At 37.5% G+C, this 24,856-nt stretch overlaps 1 protein-coding gene across 1 annotated transcript; it reads right to left on the bottom strand.

Annotated features, from left to right (window-relative positions):
• Window positions 1-13,316: 13,316 nt before the first annotated feature.
• ppp2r5d (protein phosphatase 2, regulatory subunit B', delta) lies at window positions 13,317-24,688 on the bottom strand. The gene is made up of 17 exons (XM_079169016.1): window positions 24,577-24,688; window positions 23,186-23,275; window positions 22,734-22,905; window positions 21,086-21,285; window positions 20,242-20,352; window positions 20,018-20,110; window positions 19,805-19,935; window positions 19,382-19,441; window positions 18,561-18,669; window positions 18,419-18,472; window positions 18,172-18,342; window positions 17,687-17,814; window positions 17,088-17,189; window positions 16,924-16,996; window positions 16,423-16,470; window positions 15,209-15,319; window positions 13,317-15,119 (listed from the first exon to the last, which is right to left on the bottom strand). Exons 1-17 carry the CDS (start codon window positions 24,601-24,603, stop codon window positions 14,982-14,984), a joined length of 1,818 nt encoding a protein of 605 aa, XP_079025142.1. The 5' UTR covers window positions 24,604-24,688; the 3' UTR covers window positions 13,317-14,981.
• Between the last annotated feature and the right edge of the window lie 168 nt (window positions 24,689-24,856).

The raw sequence follows: 24,856 nt of genomic DNA, 5'->3' as shown, positions 1-24,856 counted from the left end.
CAGCAACTCCCTTCATCAACATCGATTGTCTTCCTTCAGGATGGAGTCCAATCGCCAAAGACGTTGCACTATTCACATTTGTACAATGTGTAATAAATTATTGTGAAATTCTAATGAAGTCTCTCCTGATTGAATGACTTTTTTGACTGTTTTTCGACTTTAACCCCAGTAGAACAAACTGAAAAAACACAATTGGGTTTCATCATTAAATTCTTTTCTTTACTGCATTTGCACATAATTCACTGAACACACGGAAGTCCAGAAGCATCCAATACATAAACTGACCGATGAAAACAAGGTAAAAACAATACGTCTGTAATAAAATACACTTTCATGTTCTTATATGCATAATATAAAAACAATAAAGGAAAATATTTAAATTGCAGTAATTACTATTTACAAAAGGCATTTTCTTTTAAAAGGAACTTTTACAACTTCAGTACCTAAAATAAATCAAACTATATGCAGGTCAGGTGCAGTAGTACAAAAAGGCTTTGATATCAGGAGAGTAAGGTGACAGTTTTACAGCAGGACAGAAAGGCGGGATAAGGCCTGATGAACATTAGGTAGCCTGGAGGAGTTCACCAATGAGGAGCGAGTGCTTTTCCTCCGTTTCGTCTCTGGCCGGTCCAGGTTGCCTTCCAACCCAGCTGATATCACGCAGAAGTTCCAAATCATCAAGGTTGATAGGGTGAGGTCATCGCTAACGGAAATAACAAGCCTGTTGACGAGGGCATCTCCCATGCCATGCACATTATGCACTGAACACAGACTTCTATTCGCCAAACCTGTAAGGTAGTGTACTGTACTGTTTATATGTTGGTTGAAATTAAAGATATGTGTAGTTTTGGTTTTCCAAATGTGCGAGGTGTTGTAATTAATGCAGTGCTTACTCTGAATCAACACTACAGGGATACGGAATAAAAGTTTTTCAAATAAAAATAAACTAAAAAAGTAACTTTAAAAGTAAAGTAACTAAAAAAGTAACTTTAAAAGTAAAGTAACTAAAGAAGTAACTCTAAAAGTAAAGTAACTAAAAAAGTAACTTTAAAAGTAAAGCAACTAAAAAAGTAATTTTAAAAGTAAAGTAACTAAAAAAGTAACTAAAAAAGTAAAGTAACTTTAAAAGTAACTAAAAAAGTAAAGTAACTAAAAAAGTAACTTTAAAAGTAAAGTAACTAAAAAAGTAACTAAAGAAGTAAAGTAACTAAAAAAGTAACTTTAAAAGTAAAGTAACTAAAAAAGTAACTAAAAAAGTAAAGTAACTAAAAAAGTAACTTTAAAAGTAAAGTAACTAAAAAAGTAACTAAAAAAGTAACTTTAAAAGTAAAGTAACTAAAAAAGTAAAGTAACTAAAAAAGTAACTTTAAAAGTAAAGTAACTAAAAAAGCAACTTTAAAAATAAAGTAACTTAAGTAAAGTTATGACTTTTTGACATGGTACATTGACTTTTTCATGACTTTTTTCGACATCCTATACTATGCTGTTTATAACTCCGCAGCAACTCCCTTCATCAACATCGATTGTCTTCCTTCAGGATGGAGTCCAATCGCCAAAGACGTTGCACTATTCACATTTGTACAATGTGTAATAAATTATTGTGAAATTCTAATGAAGTCTCTCCTGATTGAATGACTTTTTTGACTGTTTTTCGACTTTAACCCCAGTAGAACAAACTGAAAAAACACAATTGGGTTTCATCATTAAATTCTTTTCTTTACTGCATTTGCACATAATTCACTGAACACACGGAAGTCCAGAAGCATCCAATACATAAACTGACCGATGAAAACAAGGTAAAAACAATACGTCTGTAATAAAATACACTTTCATGTTCTTATATGCATAATATAAAAACAATAAAGGAAAATATTTAAATTGCAGTAATTACTATTTACAAAAGGCATTTTCTTTTAAAAGGAACTTTTACAACTTCAGTACCTAAAATAAATCAAACTATATGCAGGTCAGGTGCAGTAGTACAAAAAGGCTTTGATATCAGGAGAGTAAGGTGACAGTTTTACAGCAGGACAGAAAGGCGGGATAAGGCCTGATGAACATTAGGTAGCCTGGAGGAGTTCACCAATGAGGAGCGAGTGCTTTTCCTCCGTTTCGTCTCTGGCCGGTCCAGGTTGCCTTCCAACCCAGCTGATATCACGCAGAAGTTCCAAATCATCAAGGTTGATAGGGTGAGGTCATCGCTAACGGAAATAACGAGCCTGTTGACGAGGGCATCTCCCATGCCATGCACATTATGCACTGAACACAGACTTCTATTCGCCAAACCTGTAAGGCAGTGTACTGTACTGTTTATATGTTGGTTGAAATTAAAGATATGTGTAGTTTTGGTTTTCCAAATGTGCAAGGTGTTGTAATTAATGCAGTGCTTACTCTGAATCAACACTACAGGGATACGGAATAAGAGTTTTTCAAATAAAAATGAAGTAACTAAAAAAGTAACTTTAAAAATAAAGTAACTTTAAAAGTAAAGTAACTAAAGAAGTAACTCTAAAAGTAAAGTAACTAAAAAAGTAACTTTAAAAGTAAAGTAACTTTAAAAGTAACTAAAAAAGTAAAGTAACTAAAAAAGTAACTTTAAAAGTAAAGTAACTAAAAAAGTAACAAAAAAAGTAAAGTAACTAAAAAAGTAACTTTAAAAGTAAAGTAACTAAAAAAGTAACTAAAAAAGTAAAGTAACTAAAAAAGTAACTTTAAAAGTAAAGTAACTAAAAAAGTAAAGTAACTAAAAAAGTAACTTTAAAAGTAAAGTAACTAAAAAAGTAACTAAAAAAGTAAAGTAACTAAAAAAGTAACTTTAAAAGTAAAGTAACTAAAAAAGTAAAGTAACTAAAAAAGTAACTTTAAAAGTAAAGTAACTAAAAAAGCAACTTTAAAAATAAAGTAACTTAAGTAAAGTTATGACTTTTCGACATGGTACATTGACTTTTTCATGACTTTTTTCGACATCCTATACTATGCTGTTTATAACTCCGCAGCAACTCCCTTCATCAACATCGATTGTCTTCCTTCAGGATGGAGTCCAATCGCCAAAGACGTTGCACTATTCACATTTGTACAATGTGTAATAAATTATTGTGAAATTCTAATGAAGTCTCTCCTGATTGAATGACTTTTTTGACTGTTTTTCGACTTTAACCCCAGTAGAACAAACTGAAAAAACACAATTGGGTTTCATCATTAAATTCTTTTCTTTACTGCATTTGCACATAATTCACTGAACACACGGAAGTCCAGAAGCATCCAATACATAAACTGACCGATGAAAACAAGGTAAAAACAATACGTCTGTAATAAAATACACTTTCATGTTCTTATATGCATAATATAAAAACAATAAAGGAAAATATTTAAATTGCAGTAATTACTATTTACAAAAGGCATTTTCTTTTAAAAGGAACTTTTACAACTTCAGTACCTAAAATAAATCAAACTATATGCAGGTCAGGTGCAGTAGTACAAAAAGGCTTTGATATCAGGAGAGTAAGGTGACAGTTTTACAGCAGGACAGAAAGGCGGGATAAGGCCTGATGAACATTAGGTAGCCTGGAGGAGTTCACCAATGAGGAGCGAGTGCTTTTCCTCCGTTTCGTCTCTGGCCGGTCCAGGTTGCCTTCCAACCCAGCTGATATCACGCAGAAGTTCCAAATCATCAAGGTTGATAGGGTGAGGTCATCGCTAACGGAAATAACGAGCCTGTTGACGAGGGCATCTCCCATGCCATGCACATTATGCACTGAACACAGACTTCTATTCGCCAAACCTGTAAGGCAGTGTACTGTACTGTTTATATGTTGGTTGAAATTAAAGATATGTGTAGTTTTGGTTTTCCAAATGTGCAAGGTGTTGTAATTAATGCAGTGCTTACTCTGAATCAACACTACAGGGATACGGAATAAGAGTTTTTCAAATAAAAATGAAGTAACTAAAAAAGTTACTTTAAAAATAAAGTAACTTTAAAAGTAAAGTAACTAAAGAAGTAACTCTAAAAGTAAAGTAACTAAAAAAGTAACTTTAAAAGTAAAGTAACTTTAAAAGTAACTAAAAAAGTAAAGTAACTAAAAAAGTAACTTTAAAAGTAAAGTAACTAAAAAAGTAACTAAAAAAGTAAAGTAACTAAAAAAGTAACTTTAAAAGTAAAGTAACTAAAAAAGTAACTAAAAAAGTAAAGTAACTAAAAAAGTAACTTTAAAAGTAAAGTAACTAAAAAAGTAAAGTAACTAAAAAAGTAACTTTAAAAGTAAAGTAACTAAAAAAGTAACTAAAAAAGTAAAGTAACTAAAAAAGTAACTTTAAAAGTAAAGTAACTAAAAAAGTAAAGTAACTAAAAAAGTAACTTTAAAAGTAAAGTAACTAAAAAAGCAACTTTAAAAATAAAGTAACTTAAGTAAAGTTATGACTTTTCGACATGGTACATTGACTTTTTCATGACTTTTTTCGACATCCTATACTATGCTGTTTATAACTCCGCAGCAACTCCCTTCATCAACATCGATTGTCTTCCTTCAGGATGGAGTCCAATCGCCAAAGACGTTGCACTATTCACATTTGTACAATGTGTAATAAATTATTGTGAAATTCTAATGAAGTCTCTCCTGATTGAATGACTTTTTTGACTGTTTTTCGACTTTAACCCCAGTAGAACAAACTGAAAAAACACAATTGGGTTTCATCATTAAATTCTTTTCTTTACTGCATTTGCACATAATTCACTGAACACACGGAAGTCCAGAAGCATCCAATACATAAACTGACCGATGAAAACAAGGTAAAAACAATACGTCTGTAATAAAATACACTTTCATGTTCTTATATGCATAATATAAAAACAATAAAGGAAAATATTTAAATTGCAGTAATTACTATTTACAAAAGGCATTTTCTTTTAAAAGGAACTTTTACAACTTCAGTACCTAAAATAAATCAAACTATATGCAGGTCAGGTGCAGTAGTACAAAAAGGCTTTGATATCAGGAGAGTAAGGTGACAGTTTTACAGCAGGACAGAAAGGCGGGATAAGGCCTGATGAACATTAGGTAGCCTGGAGGAGTTCACCAATGAGGAGCGAGTGCTTTTCCTCCGTTTCGTCTCTGGCCGGTCCAGGTTGCCTTCCAACCCAGCTGATATCACGCAGAAGTTCCAAATCATCAAGGTTGATAGGGTGAGGTCATCGCTAACGGAAATAACGAGCCTGTTGACGAGGGCATCTCCCATGCCATGCACATTATGCACTGAACACAGACTTCTATTCGCCAAACCTGTAAGGCAGTGTACTGTACTGTTTATATGTTGGTTGAAATTAAAGATATGTGTAGTTTTGGTTTTCCAAATGTGCAAGGTGTTGTAATTAATGCAGTGCTTACTCTGAATCAACACTACAGGGATACGGAATAAGAGTTTTTCAAATAAAAATGAAGTAACTAAAAAAGTAACTTTAAAAATAAAGTAACTTTAAAAGTAAAGTAACTAAAGAAGTAACTCTAAAAGTAAAGTAACTAAAAAAGTAACTTTAAAAGTAAAGTAACTTTAAAAGTAACTAAAAAAGTAAAGTAACTAAAAAAGTAACTTTAAAAGTAAAGTAACTAAAAAAGTAACTAAAAAAGTAAAGTAACTAAAAAAGTAACTTTAAAAGTAAAGTAACTAAAAAAGTAACTAAAAAAGTAAAGTAACTAAAAAAGTAACTTTAAAAGTAAAGTAACTAAAAAAGTAACTAAAAAAGTAAAGTAACTAAAAAAGTAACTTTAAAAGTAAAGTAACTAAAAAAGTAAAGTAACTAAAAAAGTAACTTTAAAAGTAAAGTAACTAAAAAAGTAACTAAAAAAGTAAAGTAACTAAAAAAGTAACTTTAAAAGTAAAGTAACTAAAAAAGTAAAGTAACTAAAAAAGTAACTTTAAAAGTAAAGTAACTAAAAAAGCAACTTTAAAAATAAAGTAACTTAAGTAAAGTTATGACTTTTCGACATGGTACATTGACTTTTTCATGACTTTTTTCGACATCCTATACTATGCTGTTTATAACTCCGCAGCAACTCCCTTCATCAACATCGATTGTCTTCCTTCAGGATGGAGTCCAATCGCCAAAGACGTTGCACTATTCACATTTGTACAATGTGTAATAAATTATTGTGAAATTCTAATGAAGTCTCTCCTGATTGAATGACTTTTTTGACTGTTTTTCGACTTTAACCCCAGTAGAACAAACTGAAAAAACACAATTGGGTTTCATCATTAAATTCTTTTCTTTACTGCATTTGCACATAATTCACTGAACACACGGAAGTCCAGAAGCATCCAATACATAAACTGACCGATGAAAACAAGGTAAAAACAATACGTCTGTAATAAAATACACTTTCATGTTCTTATATGCATAATATAAAAACAATAAAGGAAAATATTTAAATTGCAGTAATTACTATTTACAAAAGGCATTTTCTTTTAAAAGGAACTTTTACAACTTCAGTACCTAAAATAAATCAAACTATATGCAGGTCAGGTGCAGTAGTACAAAAAGGCTTTGATATCAGGAGAGTAAGGTGACAGTTTTACAGCAGGACAGAAAGGCGGGATAAGGCCTGATGAACATTAGGTAGCCTGGAGGAGTTCACCAATGAGGAGCGAGTGCTTTTCCTCCGTTTCGTCTCTGGCCGGTCCAGGTTGCCTTCCAACCCAGCTGATATCACGCAGAAGTTCCAAATCATCAAGGTTGATAGGGTGAGGTCATCGCTAACGGAAATAACGAGCCTGTTGACGAGGGCATCTCCCATGCCATGCACATTATGCACTGAACACAGACTTCTATTCGCCAAACCTGTAAGGCAGTGTACTGTACTGTTTATATGTTGGTTGAAATTAAAGATATGTGTAGTTTTGGTTTTCCAAATGTGCAAGGTGTTGTAATTAATGCAGTGCTTACTCTGAATCAACACTACAGGGATACGGAATAAGAGTTTTTCAAATAAAAATGAAGTAACTAAAAAAGTAACTTTAAAAATAAAGTAACTTTAAAAGTAAAGTAACTAAAGAAGTAACTCTAAAAGTAAAGTAACTAAAAAAGTAACTTTAAAAGTAAAGTAACTTTAAAAGTAACTAAAAAAGTAAAGTAACTAAAAAAGTAACTTTAAAAGTAAAGTAACTAAAAAAGTAACTAAAAAAGTAAAGTAACTAAAAAAGTAACTTTAAAAGTAAAGTAACTAAAAAAGTAACTAAAAAAGTAAAGTAACTAAAAAAGTAACTTTAAAAGTAAAGTAACTAAAAAAGTAAAGTAACTAAAAAAGTAACTTTAAAAGTAAAGTAACTAAAAAAGTAACTAAAAAAGTAAAGTAACTAAAAAAGTAACTTTAAAAGTAAAGTAACTAAAAAAGTAAAGTAACTAAAAAAGTAACTTTAAAAGTAAAGTAACTAAAAAAGCAACTTTAAAAATAAAGTAACTTAAGTAAAGTTATGACTTTTCGACATGGTACATTGACTTTTTCATGACTTTTTTCGACATCCTATACTATGCTGTTTATAACTCCGCAGCAACTCCCTTCATCAACATCGATTGTCTTCCTTCAGGATGGAGTCCAATCGCCAAAGACGTTGCACTATTCACATTTGTACAATGTGTAATAAATTATTGTGAAATTCTAATGAAGTCTCTCCTGATTGAATGACTTTTTTGACTGTTTTTCGACTTTAACCCCAGTAGAACAAACTGAAAAAACACAATTGGGTTTCATCATTAAATTCTTTTCTTTACTGCATTTGCACATAATTCACTGAACACACGGAAGTCCAGAAGCATCCAATACATAAACTGACCGATGAAAACAAGGTAAAAACAATACGTCTGTAATAAAATACACTTTCATGTTCTTATATGCATAATATAAAAACAATAAAGGAAAATATTTAAATTGCAGTAATTACTATTTACAAAAGGCATTTTCTTTTAAAAGGAACTTTTACAACTTCAGTACCTAAAATAAATCAAACTATATGCAGGTCAGGTGCAGTAGTACAAAAAGGCTTTGATATCAGGAGAGTAAGGTGACAGTTTTACAGCAGGACAGAAAGGCGGGATAAGGCCTGATGAACATTAGGTAGCCTGGAGGAGTTCACCAATGAGGAGCGAGTGCTTTTCCTCCGTTTCGTCTCTGGCCGGTCCAGGTTGCCTTCCAACCCAGCTGATATCACGCAGAAGTTCCAAATCATCAAGGTTGATAGGGTGAGGTCATCGCTAACGGAAATAACGAGCCTGTTGACGAGGGCATCTCCCATGCCATGCACATTATGCACTGAACACAGACTTCTATTCGCCAAACCTGTAAGGTAGTGTACTGTACTGTTTATATGTTGGTTGAAATTAAAGATATGTGTAGTTTTGGTTTTCCAAATGTGCAAGGTGTTGTAATTAATGCAGTGCTTACTCTGAATCAACACTACAGGGATACGGAATAAAAGTTTTTAAAATAAAAATAAAGTAACTAAAAAAGTAACTTTAAAAGTAAAGTAACTAAAAAAGTAACTTTAAAAGTAAAGTAACTAAAGAAGTAACTCTAAAAGTAAAGTAACTAAAAAAGTAACTTTAAAAGTAAAGTAACTAAAAAAGTAATTTTAAAAGTAAAGTAACTAAAAAAGTAACTAAAAAAGTAAAGTAACTTTAAAAGTAACTAAAAAAGTAAAGTAACTAAAAAAGGAACTTTAAAAGTAAAGTAACTAAAAAAGTAAAGTAACTAAAAAAGTAACTTTAAAAGTAAAGTAACTAAAAAAGTAACTAAAAAAGTAAAGTAACTAAAAAAGTAACTTTAAAAGTAAAGTAACTAAAAAAGTAACTAAAAAAGTAACTTTAAAAGTAAAGTAACTAAAAAAGTAAAGTAACTAAAAAAGTAACTTTAAAAGTTAAGTAACTAAAAAAGCAACTTTAAAAATAAAGTAACTTAAGTAAAGTTATGACTTTTCGACATGGTACATTGACTTTTTCATGACTTTTTTCGACATCCTATACTATGCTGTTTATAACTCCGCAGCAACTCCCTTCATCAACATCGATTGTCTTCCTTCAGGATGGAGTCCAATCGCCAAAGATGTTGCACTATTCACATTTGTACAATGTGTAATAAATTATTGTGAAATTCTAATGAAGTCTCTCCTGATTGAATGACTTTTTTGACTGTTTTTCGACTTTAACCCCAGTAGAACAAACTGAAAAAACACAATTGGGTTTCATCATTAAATTCTTTTCTTTACTGCATTTGCACATAATTCACTGAACACACGGAAGTCCAGAAGCATCCAATACATAAACTGACCGATGAAAACAAGGTAAAAACAATACGTCTGTAATAAAATACACTTTCATGTTCTTATATGCATAATATAAAAACAATAAAGGAAAATATTTAAATTGCAGTAATTACTATTTACAAAAGGCATTTTCTTTTAAAAGGAACTTTTACAACTTCAGTACCTAAAATAAATCAAACTATATGCAGGTCAGGTGCAGTAGTACAAAAAGGCTTTGATATCAGGAGAGTAAGGTGACAGTTTTACAGCAGGACAGAAAGGCGGGATAAGGCCTGATGAACATTAGGTAGCCTGGAGGAGTTCACCAATGAGGAGCGAGTGCTTTTCCTCCGTTTCGTCTCTGGCCGGTCCAGGTTGCCTTCCAACCCAGCTGATATCACGCAGAAGTTCCAAATCATCAAGGTTGATAGGGTGAGGTCATCGCTAACGGAAATAACGAGCCTGTTGACGAGGGCATCTCCCATGCCATGCACATTATGCACTGAACACAGACTTCTATTCGCCAAACCTGTAAGGTAGTGTACTGTACTGTTTATATGTTGGTTGAAATTAAAGATATGTGTAGTTTTGGTTTTCCAAATGTGCAAGGTGTTGTAATTAATGCAGTGCTTACTCTGAATCAACACTACAGGGATACGGAATAAAAGTTTTTCAAATAAAAATAAAGTAACTAAAAAAGTAACTTTAAAAGTAAAGTAACTAAAAAAGTAACTTTAAAAGTAAAGTAACTAAAGAAGTAACTCTAAAAGTAAAGTAACTAAAAAAGTAACTTTAAAAGTAAAGTAACTAAAAAAGTAATTTTAAAAGTAAAGTAACTAAAAAAGTAACTAAAAAAGTAAAGTAACTTTAAAAGTAACTAAAAAAGTAAAGTAACTAAAAAAGGAACTTTAAAAGTAAAGTAACTAAAAAAGTAACTAAAAAAGTAAAGTAACTAAAAAAGTAACTTTAAAAGTAAAGTAACTAAAAAAGTAACTAAAAAAGTAAAGTAACTAAAAAAGTAACTTTAAAAGTAAAGTAACTAAAAAAGTAACTAAAAAAGTAACTTTAAAAGTAAAGTAACTAAAAAAGTAAAGTAACGAAAAAAGTAACTTTAAAAGTAAAGTAACAAAAAAAGCAACTTTAAAAATAAAGTAACTTAAGTAAAGTTATGACTTTTCGACATGGTACATTGACTTTTTCATGACTTTTTTCGACATCCTATACTATGCTGTTTATAACTCCGCAGCAACTCCCTTCATCAACATCGATTGTCTTCCTTCAGGATGGAGTCCAATCGCCAAAGACGTTGCACTATTCACATTTGTACAATGTGTAATAAATTATTGTGAAATTCTAATGAAGTCTCTCCTGATTGAATGACTTTTTTGACTGTTTTTCGACTTTAACCCCAGTAGAACAAACTGAAAAAACACAATTGGGTTTCATCATTAAATTCTTTTCTTTACTGCATTTGCACATAATTCACTGAACACAGTTTGTTTGAAAGGGTCCAGCCAAAAAGCCATATGAAATATTTATTTCCATCACCTATGACACCTTCCTTGTGCCAGTAGGTGGCGCTATGACTTTGTGAAAATGTTGGCATGGAGATGTGTTCAGGCCTGGACCAGCATCATGCAAAACTAGTTTGGGGCATATTGAATAAAGTACCTTGTAGTTACAACAACTTCCTCTTTCATGGCGAACGGCACGAAATGTGCCTGACATGGGCGCCACATAAAACGAAGGTCGTTCAATGTCAGTACACCATTTCAGTAACTTTTCATCATTAATGTCTTTAGATCATCTTGACCAAATTTAAAGTTGATTGTATGAATTCTGTGGGAGGAGTTCGTTAAAGTACAATGCCTGGAAGTTTGGGACAGATTTGAGCAAGTCCAGTAGAGTTACATCAGCTTGTTGAACGGCGAATCACTTAAAATGGCCGCCATGCCACGGCTACGCCACTCCAGCAAACGTAAAACTTTTAGTAACTTTTAATTGCAACAGTCTTTAGATTATACTGACCAAATTTGAAGTGGATCTGACAAAGTCCCTAGGAGGAGTTCGTTAAAGGATAGCGACTAGAAAGCATGGGAAAATTCACACAAAAATCAAAATGGCCGACTTTCCGTTAATTTTAGAGCATGGTCCCACGACATTTTTTTTAATGTCTTCATATGATACACGCGCCTACCAAATTGCATACATGTAGGCCAAACGTAGCGCTGGGGCTGGGTTTTTGAATATTTGTAGGGGGCGCTATCGAGGCAATTTGAAAGGGTCAAGCCAAAACGCCATATGAAATATTTATTTCCATCACCTATGACACCTGTGCAAAGTTCCAAGGCTTGTTGAGCATCCTAAGCCACAGAAAAATAAGCTTCATTTTTCATGGCGAATGACGCGTTGCCACGGCAACAGCGTTTAACGACAACTCACAATATTCATGATGAAGCATCATCATTGTCTTACAAATTACCTTACCATATTTGAGAGTGATCTGGGAAACTTCCTAGTCGAAGTACATCAAAGTATAAAACTTGTCATTTCCTTGTGCCAGTAGGTGGCGCTATGACTTTGTGAAAATGTTGGCATGGAAATGTGTTCAGGCCTGGACCAGCATCATGCAAAACAAGTTTGGGGCAGATTGAATAAAGTACCTTGTAGTTACAACAACTTCCTCTTTCATGGCGAACGGCACAAAATGTGCCTGACATGGGCACCACATAAAACGAAGGTCGTTCAATGTCAGTACACCATTTCAGTAACTTTTCATCATTAATGTCTTTAGATCATCTTGACCAAATTTGAAGTTGATTGTATAAATTCTGTGGGAGGAGTTCGTTAAAGTACAATGCCTGAAAACTATGAAAAATGCCGAAAAATGCAAAGAAATGAGAGTATTACTGCATCGCCCCCTAGAGGTTGTATGGAATAAAAATTTGAGGGTATGTTACAGGACACAATGTGAACATATGCTACAGATTTCGTGATGATAAGCCACATGGTTTTGAAGTTATATATATTGCTGTAGAAGGCCAACTCTTCATGAAATTCATTGGTCCATATATTCTTAATGCAATAAGATATCAAGAAACTTTTCATAACTTTTGATGATATATATCCAATAATGATTCACAGCAAATTTGGTACCAATCAGACCCAGGGTCTAGGAGAAGTGATTTTTTTTTTTTTTTTACAAAATTCAAAATGGTGGAAGATTTTGGGAGGCGGAGCTTAGGGTCCCAAGAGGATTTTTTGTAGAACTCATTCAGTTGCTCATGTCTGTAAAATCTTAAGTAATTTGGACATACGGGCTGTTGGGGCTTGCCTTTCCATTATCTAGGTGGCGCTAGCGAGTAATTTTGTATGCTCGAGCATTGGACCCATAAAATATAAAAATTACCCGCAGTCCCGATATGCTCGCCAAATATGGGGAGGTTGGGGACATGTCAGATACCCTTAAACGGTTTTTCATCATAGGGTATAATAATAATTCCTACAGATACAATAGGGACCTCGCGGACCCGACGTTGTCGGTGCTCGGGCCCTAAAAAAGTAAATTATTAAAGAAAAGGTTTAAAAACAGAACATCAGAGCAGACAGGCAACGGGAGTAGACTCTTAAAAGAAACCACAGGATCTCCAAAGTCCGCCCCCCGGTGGAGGTTCCTATAAAAGAGACAAATTAAAGGCACTGTCCAACAAATTAATAGTGTTTCCTTTATAAATATATAAATAAGAGAATGAAATAAATTAATTAGTTAATTAAATAAAGTATAAAAAGATAAATACACAGTCTATATATATATATATATATATATGCACACACATACACACCACATCTAAAACTTAAGGTAAGTGCTTTTTTTGGATATTAGTGTAATGTTCCGGACCTTTGCACGAGGAGATCTTCTCATCGGGACCTTTGGTCATTGAACACCGTACTGTACGATGACTTTTCACGATGTGGTTAGAATATCGTGAAAAGTCATAAAAAGTTAAAACACAAGAACCTTTGATTGTCAAACATGTCCACTTTATTTTTCTTTTGTACAAACTGGTACTTTGATTCTATGTGTTGTAGTAAAGACGACGTATGTTCTGTTTCCTGTTCGTTCTCTCAACGTTTCATCCAGAACGATGTCGACCTGAAATTAAACTTGTGATCTTTAAATGTTTAAACGTCTGTGATCAACACAAACATGAAACATGGAATAAAAGCTTCAAACAACAAAGAATCACAACAACAGAATATCAGCTGATGGGAACATAAACAATGTTGTTTGTAAATAGTGGTGAGGGGCGTGGCCTCCCAGGAGGCGTGGTCTGTTGTGAGCGTGACATCGATGAGAGGCGTGGCCATGAGTCCATATAGTGTCACTATAGAAATAAAGCTCTTTTAGTTTCATATATTTTGTTCTTTAAACTATTTTATTAACGAGTTTAGTGAAGCAGCTCATGAGACGTTCAATGTCTGTCGTTAACGAGAAGCTTCGGTGCTCCGAACAAATGCCAATATGTGGAATATTACCCAGAATCCATCACATCTGTTCAACAAACATCAACCTGCATTCTATATGACAAAACATCCCAAAACACAAAACATATGTTTGTGACATCATTCAGTTCATTCTGGTGCTTTATTAAAACCTTTATGTTTCTATTTATATCAAACGTATTTAACAGAACATCAGAGTTTGACTTCAGTGATTTCACTCATGAACTGTAATTTAAACATTAACTTAAACTAAACGTGTTCAACATCCTGAAATACTCGTAACATATACTTCTATAACTCGTGATGAGTTGGCGGGATGAAAACCTCAGACATGGTTTATGGAGTTCTGGTCCAGAACTGTCTGAGGTTCTGGTTCCTCCAGCAGCTGGAAACTTTGACCCACGGAGAACGTTTCGGCTTCTCTCATTGGCTGAACGTCGATGACGTCATCACTAACATTCAAATAAAACAGAACATAAATGATGGATGCTGATTGGACGTCTACATTCACTGTGTCTCCTCGTCATTGTCACAGAGCCGTGCTGACAGGTGATTGGTCGGCTCAGGTGGAGGGGGCGGGGCTCTGTGCTGCGTTCAGGTGTCACGGGACAGACGTGGTGATGTGGAGGAGCTCTTTTCCACAGCAGGAACTGAACGACCAGGACCAGGATCAAGACCAGAACCAGAAAGTGGAGCCAATATTGATCTTCTTTGTTTACTTTCAGCTCTTAAACATGATTTTTAATGATTTACTCCTGAAGTCATTTGTTTTATAAATAAAATATAAAGACAACAGCTGTTAGATGATTGTGTGAAGACCAACGCTCCCTGAACGTCACACAGAGGGATCGCTATCATTTGAAGATCTTCTCTGTAAATGTGGTTCTAACGTGACCTCACTGAGGAACCGAAGCACAACGTTCCTTCACAGCTCCGAGCGGTTCTGGAGAGGAAAAGGCCCGTTGGCGATGCGTTCAGGGACCTTCGGTCTCGGTGTGAACGAGGCTGCCTTCAGGTCACCTGGATGAACACAGATGCAGGTGTCGGAGGTGATGTCATCGTCACATGACCTGAACCGGGAGGCGGGATGGACGTCTACGCGGCGTCCTGCTCGTTAGCGGCCACCGGGGGTCAGACGGCTTCAACCTCCTCCAATCAGAGAGTCCGGCTCAGAAGGGACCGCCTCCCCCTGGTCAGAGGGCCTCCTGATTGGCTGTCAGGTACTCCTCGGCCCTCTTGTGAGCCTCCAGAGCTTTGATGGTGTAGACGTCCTGAGGAAGCTCAGACTTCCTCCTCATCAGGACCTTGTCCTTCTTCAGGTCCTTCAGACCCTGAGACAGGGGGGGGGGGACAGAACCAGACCAGGATCAGGGTACACTAATGAGTGTATTACTTACTTACAGACAGACAGACAGGTTACCTGTGAGGCCTCACTCTCCACAGTCTTCTTTAACAGCTGGATGTCTTCAGCTGTTGGCGTCTCTGTTTCCATCGAGTACACAGCTACAGTACTATCACTGTACAACATGTACTGTAAATATACACAAAACACATTTACAACCGCTGCATAATTCACATTCAAAAACACATTTATTATGTTAAATAATCACTAATAACGTTAAAGACTCGTAACGTTAAACACTCGCAACGTTAAAGACTCGTAACGTTAAACACTCGTAATGTTAAACACTCGCAACGTTAAAGACTCGTAACGTTAAAGACTCGCAACGTTAAAGACTCGTAACGTTAAACACTCGCAACGTTAAAGACTCGTAACGTTAAAGACTTGCAACGTTAAACACTCGTAATGTTAAACACTCGCAACGTTAAAGACTCGTAACGTTAAAGACTCGCAACGTTAAAGACTCGTAACGTTAAAGACTCGCAACGTTAAAGACTCGTAACGTTAAAGACTTGCAACGTTAAAGACTCGTAACGTTAAACACTCGCAACGTTAAAGACTCGTAACGTTAAAGACTCGCAACGTTAAACACTCGTAGTGTTAAAGACTCGTAACGTTAAACACTCGTAACGTTAAAGACTCGCAACGTTAAAGACTTGTAACGTTAAAGACTCGTAACGTTAAAGACTCGCAACGTAAAAGACTCGCAACGTTAAAGACTCGTAACGTTAAAGACTCGTAACGTTAAAGACTCGTAACGTAAAAGACTCGCAACGTTAAAGACTCGTAACGTTAAACACTCGTAACGTTAAAGACTCGTAACGTAAAAGACTCGCAACGTTAAAGACTCGTAACGTTAAAGACTCGTAACGTTAAACACTCGTAACGTTAAACACTCGTAACGTTAAAGACTCGTAACGTAAAAGACTCGCAACGTTAAAGACTCGTAACGTTAAAGACTCGTAACGTTAAAGACTCGTAACGTAAAAGACTCGCAACGTTAAAGACTCGCAACGTTAAACACTCGTAACGTTAAACACTCGTAACGTTAAACACTCGTAACGTTAAACACTCGCAACGTTAAAGACTCGTAACGTTAAAGACTCGTAACGTTAAAGACTCGTAACGTAAAAGACTCGCAACGTTAAAGACTCGTAACGTTAAAGACTCGTAACGTTAAAGACTCGTAACGTTAAAGACTCGTAACGTTAAATAAACAATAGTAAAAAGACCTCTTCCTGTGGGTGGAGTCCTGGGCGGAGGGGGTGGAGCCTATTGCTCTGTAAGAAAGGAACACAGTTAATTACATAAAGATCACTGAACACAAAGGTTTTTTTAGCATAATGGGTATTTTTACTTTTCATACTTTAACACATTTGCTGATAATATATGATATGATGAGAGGATGTTTCCTACTGTTACACATCTTTTCTCTATTAATATATACTTGCCACTTTAATAATATACTTGTTTTAACGTACGGATATGCGTTTGTTTACCATATTTGATTGTGCTGTTTTAAATAATGTCGTACTATTCTGTGTTCATTGTTTCTTGTTCACCAAGTCAGATTCCTCGTATGCGTAACGAACTTCATAAACGGTTCTGATTCTGATGACATTTTCAATGCAGGACTTTTACTTGTAGTAGAGTATCTTCATTGAATATGTAAATAACATACATATACATATATATATATATATATACATGTATATGACAGTAGAGTGGAGTACCTGGGGGTTTTGTCTGGCCAGGTCCTCTATCTTGTGCCAGACCTCCTCTCTCTCCTTCAGCTTATATTTCTCTCTGCAGACAGAAGAGGATCAATCATCTGGTGACGTCTGGTTTAGATGTTTCATCGTGTGAACAGACTCAAACACTGCTAATGTGTTCTTACTTCTGTTTCTCGGCCTTGTACTGCTGCGTGCAGTCATCAAACAGCTTCTGGTTCATCTCCATGAAGAGCTTCAGAGCGTTGTAGATCAGACCGTGGATCGTCCTGAGGAACAGGACCAACAGTTTATCTTCAGAACCACTTCAGTCCGTCTGTGGTATGAAACCAGCCTCACACCTCTAATGGAGACTGAACATCAACCTGCAGTGTGTTGATCAGTGATCGATCAGTGTGTTGATCAGTGATTGATCAGTGTGTTGATCAGTGTGTTGATCAGTGATCGATCAGTGTGTTGATCAGTGTGTTGATCAGTGATCGATCAGTGTGTTGATCAGTGTGTTGATCAGTGATCGATCAGTGTGTTGATCAGTGATTGATCAGTGTGTTGATCAGTGATCGATCAGTGTGTTGATCAGTGTGTTGATCAGTGTGTTGATCAGTGATTGATCAGTGTGTTGATCAGTGTGTTGATCAGTGTGTTGATCAGTGTGTTGATCAGTGATTGATCAGTGTGTTGATCAGTGTGTTGATCAGTGATTGATCAGTGTGTTGATCAGTGATTGATCAACACACTGATCAGTGTGTGTGTGTGTGTGTGTTACTTGTTCCAGTGGCTCTTGGAGTTCTTGTAGAGGGCCGGGAACATGATGGGGAGGATCTTAGCAGCGTTGTCACTGATCAGACTCATGATGTACTCGTTGTTCCAGTAATACAGAGCCCGCTCTGCCACCTGTGACACAGCAATATGTCTTCTTCATCATCATCATCTTCATCATCATGTACACACATATACATATATCAATATAATATATTATACATATATATTTCACTTTAACACACCGAGGAACACGGAAATAAAGCTGAGTCTAGTTCGAGGCTTAAGGCAGTCGCTCTGGTCCTGGTTCTGGGTCAGGTAGTGTGAGGTTGAGTTCTGAACTAGTTTATGTTCTGGTCCTGGTTCTGGGTCAGGTAGTGTGAGGTTGAGTTCTGATCTAGTTTATGTTCTGGTCCTGGTTCTGGGTCAGGTAGTGTGAGGTTGAGTTCTGATCTTGTGTCCTGGTTCTGGTCCTGGTCCTGGTCCTGGTACCTGGAAGTGTGGACTGGACACACACTTGGCCAGCTGTCTGAAGAGCGGCTCCTGGACCTTGACGAACTCCGAGGGCTCGATGACGTCCAGGATCTCCTCCAGCTCGTTGAGGAACATCACCTCTTTGGGACTGTGAGTCTTGGGCCAGAACTTCAGCAGACCTATGATCACCTGGAGGGGTCAGAGGTCACGGGGTCACCTGAGGGTTACACTCATCACATGTCATGGAAACAGGACGGAGACTCACCGGCTCCGTCAGACTGCTGTCTTTCTCCAGGAACTGGACCACACAGTACGCCAGCTGGAGGAGAGAGAGACAGGGAGAGAGTGAGACAGGTAGGGAGAGAGAGAGTGAGACAGGTGAGAGAGTGAGTGAGAGAGAGAGAGACCTGTGGGTGGTAGACACTGAGAGACTTGACTTTGTGAAGCGGCAGCAGAACTCTGATGAGGAACATCTTGTGTTCTTCTTTCAGAGGGAGAGCGAAGCCGTTGATGATGCTGAGAGAGAGAGAGAGAGAGAGAGAGAGAGAGAGAGAGAGAGAGAGAGAGAGAGAGAGAGAGAGAGAGAGAGAGAGACAGGTGAGACTGAGACAGAGATGCACTTCCTCCTAAAATGCGAAACATTCAATACAATTAGGAACATGTACTTTAAAAAATTTGACTCTGTAATTTCAGATTTTAAAAAATTTAGTGACAACTCAAAATTAAAAATACTCCTCGGAGAAGCAGATCGGGCACCTTGCTGCCCAATACGTGTTAACATGCCACACACACACACACACACACACACACACACACACACACACTTTATATATATATATATACTGTATATATAAAATGAATAATCAATCTAGATGTTATATAAATGTTATTGTTTATTAATATTATTGTATGTTTAATTTTTGTGATGCTTTGGCAATACCGTTTCTAAATGTTCATGCCAATAAAGCAAATATCAATTGAATTGAATTGACAGTTAACATCGTCATGACGACCAACGTGCATGTGTTACCCATCGTCATAACGACCAACGTGCGTGTGTTACCCATCGTCATAACGACCACCGTGCGTGTGTTACCCATCGTCATAACGACCAACGTGCGTGTGTTACCCATCGTCATAACGACCAACGTGCGTGTGTTACCCATCGTCATAACGACCAACGTGCGTGTGTTACCCATCGTCATAACGACCAACGTGCGTGTGTTACCTCCCCAGGATCTCCAGCAGCTCAGCGATGCCGTTGTGATGTTCTGTCTCATAGATGAATCTGTAGAGAAGATCAATAGATCATCACAGGTTATTGATCAATAGATGATCACAGGTTATTGATCAATAGATCATCACAGGTTATTGATCAATAGATCATCACAGGTTATTGATCAATAGATCATCACAGGTTATTGATCAATAGATCATCACAGGTTATTGATCAATAGATCATCACAGGTTATTGATCAATAGATGATCACAGGTTATTGATCAATAGATCATCACAGGTTATTGATCAATAGATCATCACAGGTTATTGATCAATAGATCATCACAGGTTATTGATCAATAGATCATCACAGGTTATTGATCAATAGATCATCACACAGACTAATATCGATAGACGGATATTGATCCTGACCTGTAGAAAATGTTGTTGATCTGGCGCCTGATGTAGGCTCGGAGGCCCAGGAACTTTCCGTAGATGCGGTGCAGGATGGTCTTCAGGAAGTCTCTCTCTCTGGGGTCCTCACTGTCAAACAGCTCCAGCAGCTTGGAAACAAACGTTAAAGTCAAACCTCTCCTCCTCCTTCTCCTCAACATGCTCCTCTGCTCTCTAGACGTCACATCTTACCGACATCACAAACTTCTGGTCGATGTGTTTCTTGGCCACGTTGGGCTGGAAGTCCGGCGACTCCAGGAAGCGAAGGAAGAACTCGTAGACGAGCTGTGGACACAAACATGACGACAACAACGATGTCCAATCAGGACCAATCATATGGAGCTGTGGGGGGGGGGGGGGGGGGGGGGGGGGAATATTCTTTTACTACAGTAAAGGTACTCTGTGTGTATTTGTACCTGCAGGTGAGGCCATGCAGCCTCCAGCGTTGGTTCGTCCTCTTCAGGGTCAAACTCTGCTCCGGTCGGGTTTGAGGACGGAGGAAGAGTCCGGAACAAGTTCACTGAAAACTGACCCCACACACACACACACACACACACACACACACACACACACACACAGAGACACACACAGGTGGTGAATGTGTGTCTATATATATATTTATATATATAAAAATATATATATTAGTGCTGGGCAAGAATTACAATTATTAATCTCGATTAATCTCATTGTTCTGTTAAAGTTCATAATGAATCTAATGTAGTGTGTTGAGCTCTTGTATGTTAAAGTGCTGCTCTATGAACTAAAGGTCAACAACATTTGGTTTAAACACTTTAAACTCATCAGGTTCTTGTTAACAGCAGGATTCTCTTCACACAGCAGCAGTTATAACACAGTTATAATGATTCTGATCATAGATATTCAGTGTTCACAACTTTATCTTCATGTGTGTCAGAGATGAATTTAAATGAATCATTATTTTGTTGGTATGTTGGTCAGACGCTATGCTACGCTGATTAGCGTAACATGTGTGGTGTTTAAATAAATGTACGTTGGTACATAGAGGGTGATGAGAAGCTGTACATGGAGGGACTTAGGACCCAGGGGACTGCAGGGGAAGGAAACAGGAAGAGACGCCACACAAACAGCTGCCGGCCGGTTCTGGTGTTAAAAATGTTGCTTAATAATTTTAAAAAAATTGCGTTAACGCGCGATACAATAATTGTCGGCGTTAATTAATTACCGCGTTAACTTGCCCAGCACCAATATATATGCATGTGTGTGTGTGTGTGTGTGTCTCACCATGAACACGGCCTCTGGGTAGATGATCTCCGTCACCACATCACTGCTGTGAGTGATGTACTCCACCATCTCGTTCAGTCCGGCTCGCTTCACCTCTTTGTACTTCAGGTCGCTGAGCGGATCGCTGACGAAGTCGAACAGGACGCAGCACTGACGGAGCTTCTGCACGAACAGCTCCTCCCTCTCCACCGGGGGGGAGTCTGGGGGAGAGGGAGGTGTATATATATGTATATATATGTACATATATGTATATATATGTATATATATGTATATTATATATATATAAAACATGTGGTGTGAACACGTTAAACTCATCCGGTTGTTGTTAACAGCAGGATTCTCGTCTCTCTCTGTGCTCAGTGTGTGAACATGAACAACATCAACAACACGTTTCATCACAATGTGTGTGTTGTGTGTTCTCCTCTTCATCACTATGATGCTGTAACTCAGAGGTGATGAAGGTCACCCAGCGATGTCCAGTGAGAGCAGCAGCTGAACTATGACCTTTACAGATCTAAAGGTGACTGTTGGTCTCTGAGGAGCTCACAACTTCATGTTTTTACACAATCTGGTTAAAGTGAACGCTTTATTCTTAAATGAGAATTAAATGTTTTTGATGAAGTATCACTATTTTAAGCTCAGTTTCGTTCGTCACACGTGATGTGTTCAAGGACCGTCGGACAGAATGAGAACCTGATGATCACATGTTTACAGCCTCAGTGTGTGTTGTGTGTTGATCACAGAGCCTCAGTGTGTGTTGTGTGTTGATCACAGAGGCTCAGTGTGTGTTGTGTGTTGATCACAGAGCCTCAGTGTGTGTTGTGTGTTGATCACAGAGCCTCAGTGTGTGTTGTGTGTTGATCACAGAGGCTCAGTGTGTGTTGTGTGTTGATCACAGAGCCTCAGTGTGTGTTGTGTGTTGATCACAGAGCCTCAGAGTGTGTTGTGTGTTGATCACAGAGCCTCAGAGTGTGTTGTGTGTTGATCACAGAGCCTCAGTGTGTGTTGTGTGTTGATCACAGAGCCTCAGTGTGTGTTGTGTGTTGATCACAGAGCCTCAGTGTGTGTTGTGTGTTGATCACAGAGCCTCAGTGTGTGTTGTGTGTTGATCACAGAGCCTCAGAGTGTGTTGTGTGTTGATCACAGAGCCTCAGTGTGTGTTGTGTGTTGATCACAGAGCCTCAGTGTGTGTTGTGTGTTGATCACAGAGGCTCAGTGTGTGTTGTGTGTTGATCACAGAGCCTCAGTGTGTGTTGTGTGTTGATCACAGAGGCTCAGTGTGTGTTGTGTGTTGATCACAGAGGCTCAGTGTGTGTTGTGTGTTGATCACAGAGCCTCAGTGTGTGTTGTGTGTTGATCACAGAGCCTCAGAGTGTGTTGTGTGTTGATCACAGAGGCTCAGTGTGTGTTGTGTGTTGATCACAGAGGCTCAGTGTGTGTTGTGTGTTGATCACAGAGCCTCAGTGTGTGTTGTGTGTTGATCACAGAGCCTCAGTGTGTGTTGTGTGTTGATCACAGAGCCTCAGTGTGTGTTGTGTGTTGATCACAGAGCCTCAGTGTGTGTTGTGTGTTGATCACAGAGGCTCAGAGTGTGTTGTGTGTTGATCACAGAGGCTCAGTGTGTGTTGTGTGTTGATCACAGACTCACCTTTGAGAGCAGGTAACTTCTGCAGCTCCCTGTTCTTGCTGAGGCTGAAGCGGGAGGAGCTCTGGCGGCGCTCCTTCTTCACCAGCTGAGGACCTCCAGAGTACTTGATCTTGTTCAGCTGGGTGGGGGGGGGGGTGCTGTTGCTGGGACGCTTACTGCCACTCTGCTGCTGCTGGGAAAACACACACATACGCAAGCACACAGTGAAGCATTCTGGGAGCTGTAGTCCTGTGCTTTCACTCCATTAACCATTAAAAGTGGTCCTGAAGGATTGAATGGACTGTACTGGTAAAGCTCCTTTCTAGTCTCTCGACCAATCACAAAGCTTTAACATGTTCACACCCTGATGGGTGGAGCTACCATGAGAGGAGCTATAGTGGGAGGCGCTATAGTGGGAGGAGCTATAGTGGGAGGAGCTACCATGAGAGGAGTGTTTACATTCTAACCCTCACCTCGTCTGAGTTCTCTGCAGCAGCCTCTTTGCCCCCCCCACCGCCGCTGTTGCTGTTCTTCATGCCGCTTTTAGCACATTTAGCCGTTTCCTGTTGACACACAAGACAACAGGAAGTAAACATTAGTTCAGACTGTATTTTACAGATGGAACTTGTGTATAAAAGGAGATCTGTTGCTCCACTGATCCATTCATCCACAAACCAGATCAATACTTTAACAAATACAAATCTGTTCTTCAGTCCAAAACAGAAAGATAATCACAACAAATATTTGGTATTTTTTATGTATTTAACAATAATTTGATAACAAATCTAAGTTTGACTGGTTAACTGATCTAAACCACTAGGACTCCAATGCGAACTAAGATTAGCCTTATGTAGCTTTAGCCTTATGTAGCTTTAGCCTTATGTAGCTTTAGCCTTATGTAGCTTTAGCCTTATGTAGCTTTAGCCTTATGTAGCTTTAGCACAGACATGGGATCTACTGTCATGTGACTGACACTGATATAAACAGATCCATCTCCATGACAACGAAGCAACCATCCAGCTGAGATAAGACGAGACAGAAATATAAATAATTATTAATAATAGACAGAACTGTATTCATCCAGAGGTTGTATATATATATAATATAAATAATAAAGATAATCAATAAGGAGAGGTGGTAGAGAGTAAATAAACCAAGTCTCTGCGCATTAAAAGTGATTTTATATCAAATAAACTGAATAAGTTTGTGTTTGGACTGTCATGATGACGTCATCTCAAACATCTGTGATGAAACAGAAATAATCTGCAGAACCAGACTTCAACATTACTGCATCAATAATTATAATACAAGTATATATTATATATATAACGAGTACTTCTACTGTTGGTCCTTCAAGAACGTTGTGTTGATGACACTTTGTGACAGTACTTCTACACTGAGGTATTACTAGTTAAAGAGTGTATAAAGTACACTCGATGCTCTTCACATGATTCTAATACAGTCGGTCTGGCGGAGCTAACGACTAACAGCTGGTTAGCATCACAAATGTAAATGAATGATGTCACACTATTATATATAAATATATATTACATATAATATATCATATCTACTAGTGTTAAATTATCATTTCATTTAAAGATAAACGTTACAGGCAGCGACAAACGGTTCATTCTACCAGCTAGCGTTAGTTAGCATTGATGCTACATGCCAGCTAACGCCTCACTAGCCGTTATTTTGGCCGCTAGCTTAGCGGTCCCCTGCTAGCTGGGCCTCAGCAGGTTATCTTGATGTGTTAGCATGTAAGCTGCTAACGGTCCTCGATGAAATATAAAGTAATCTATAAATAACGTCTGTTTCAAAGCCGCCATGTTTATACCTAAACTGAGAGAAGTCTCCGGCTCACCTTCTCCTTCTTGGTTTTGTTCGGCATAGTGTCTGGAGGAGTCTGGATGTTTCCACCGAGGCTCCGTGATGATCTTCCCCGGGAATCAGACGCTGTCACTCGGTCTCTCACGGCTCCGGTCCGGGCCATCTGATTGGCTGCTGAGGCGGACACCCTGCCTAGCAACGCGTGGAGGGATTTTTGTGATTGGCTGCCTGTGAGTTCAGTGATGAGGAAGGAGAAGAGTCCTCCCTAGCAACGAAACACCTCCAGCCACAGCTGGAATTTATATTATAATGTA

This window comes from Pholis gunnellus (assembly GCF_910591455.1).
Source record: "Pholis gunnellus genome assembly, chromosome: 11".
Taxonomy (NCBI): Eukaryota; Metazoa; Chordata; class Actinopteri; order Perciformes; family Pholidae; genus Pholis; species Pholis gunnellus.
This window is presented reverse-complemented; position numbering and strand designations above follow the sequence as displayed.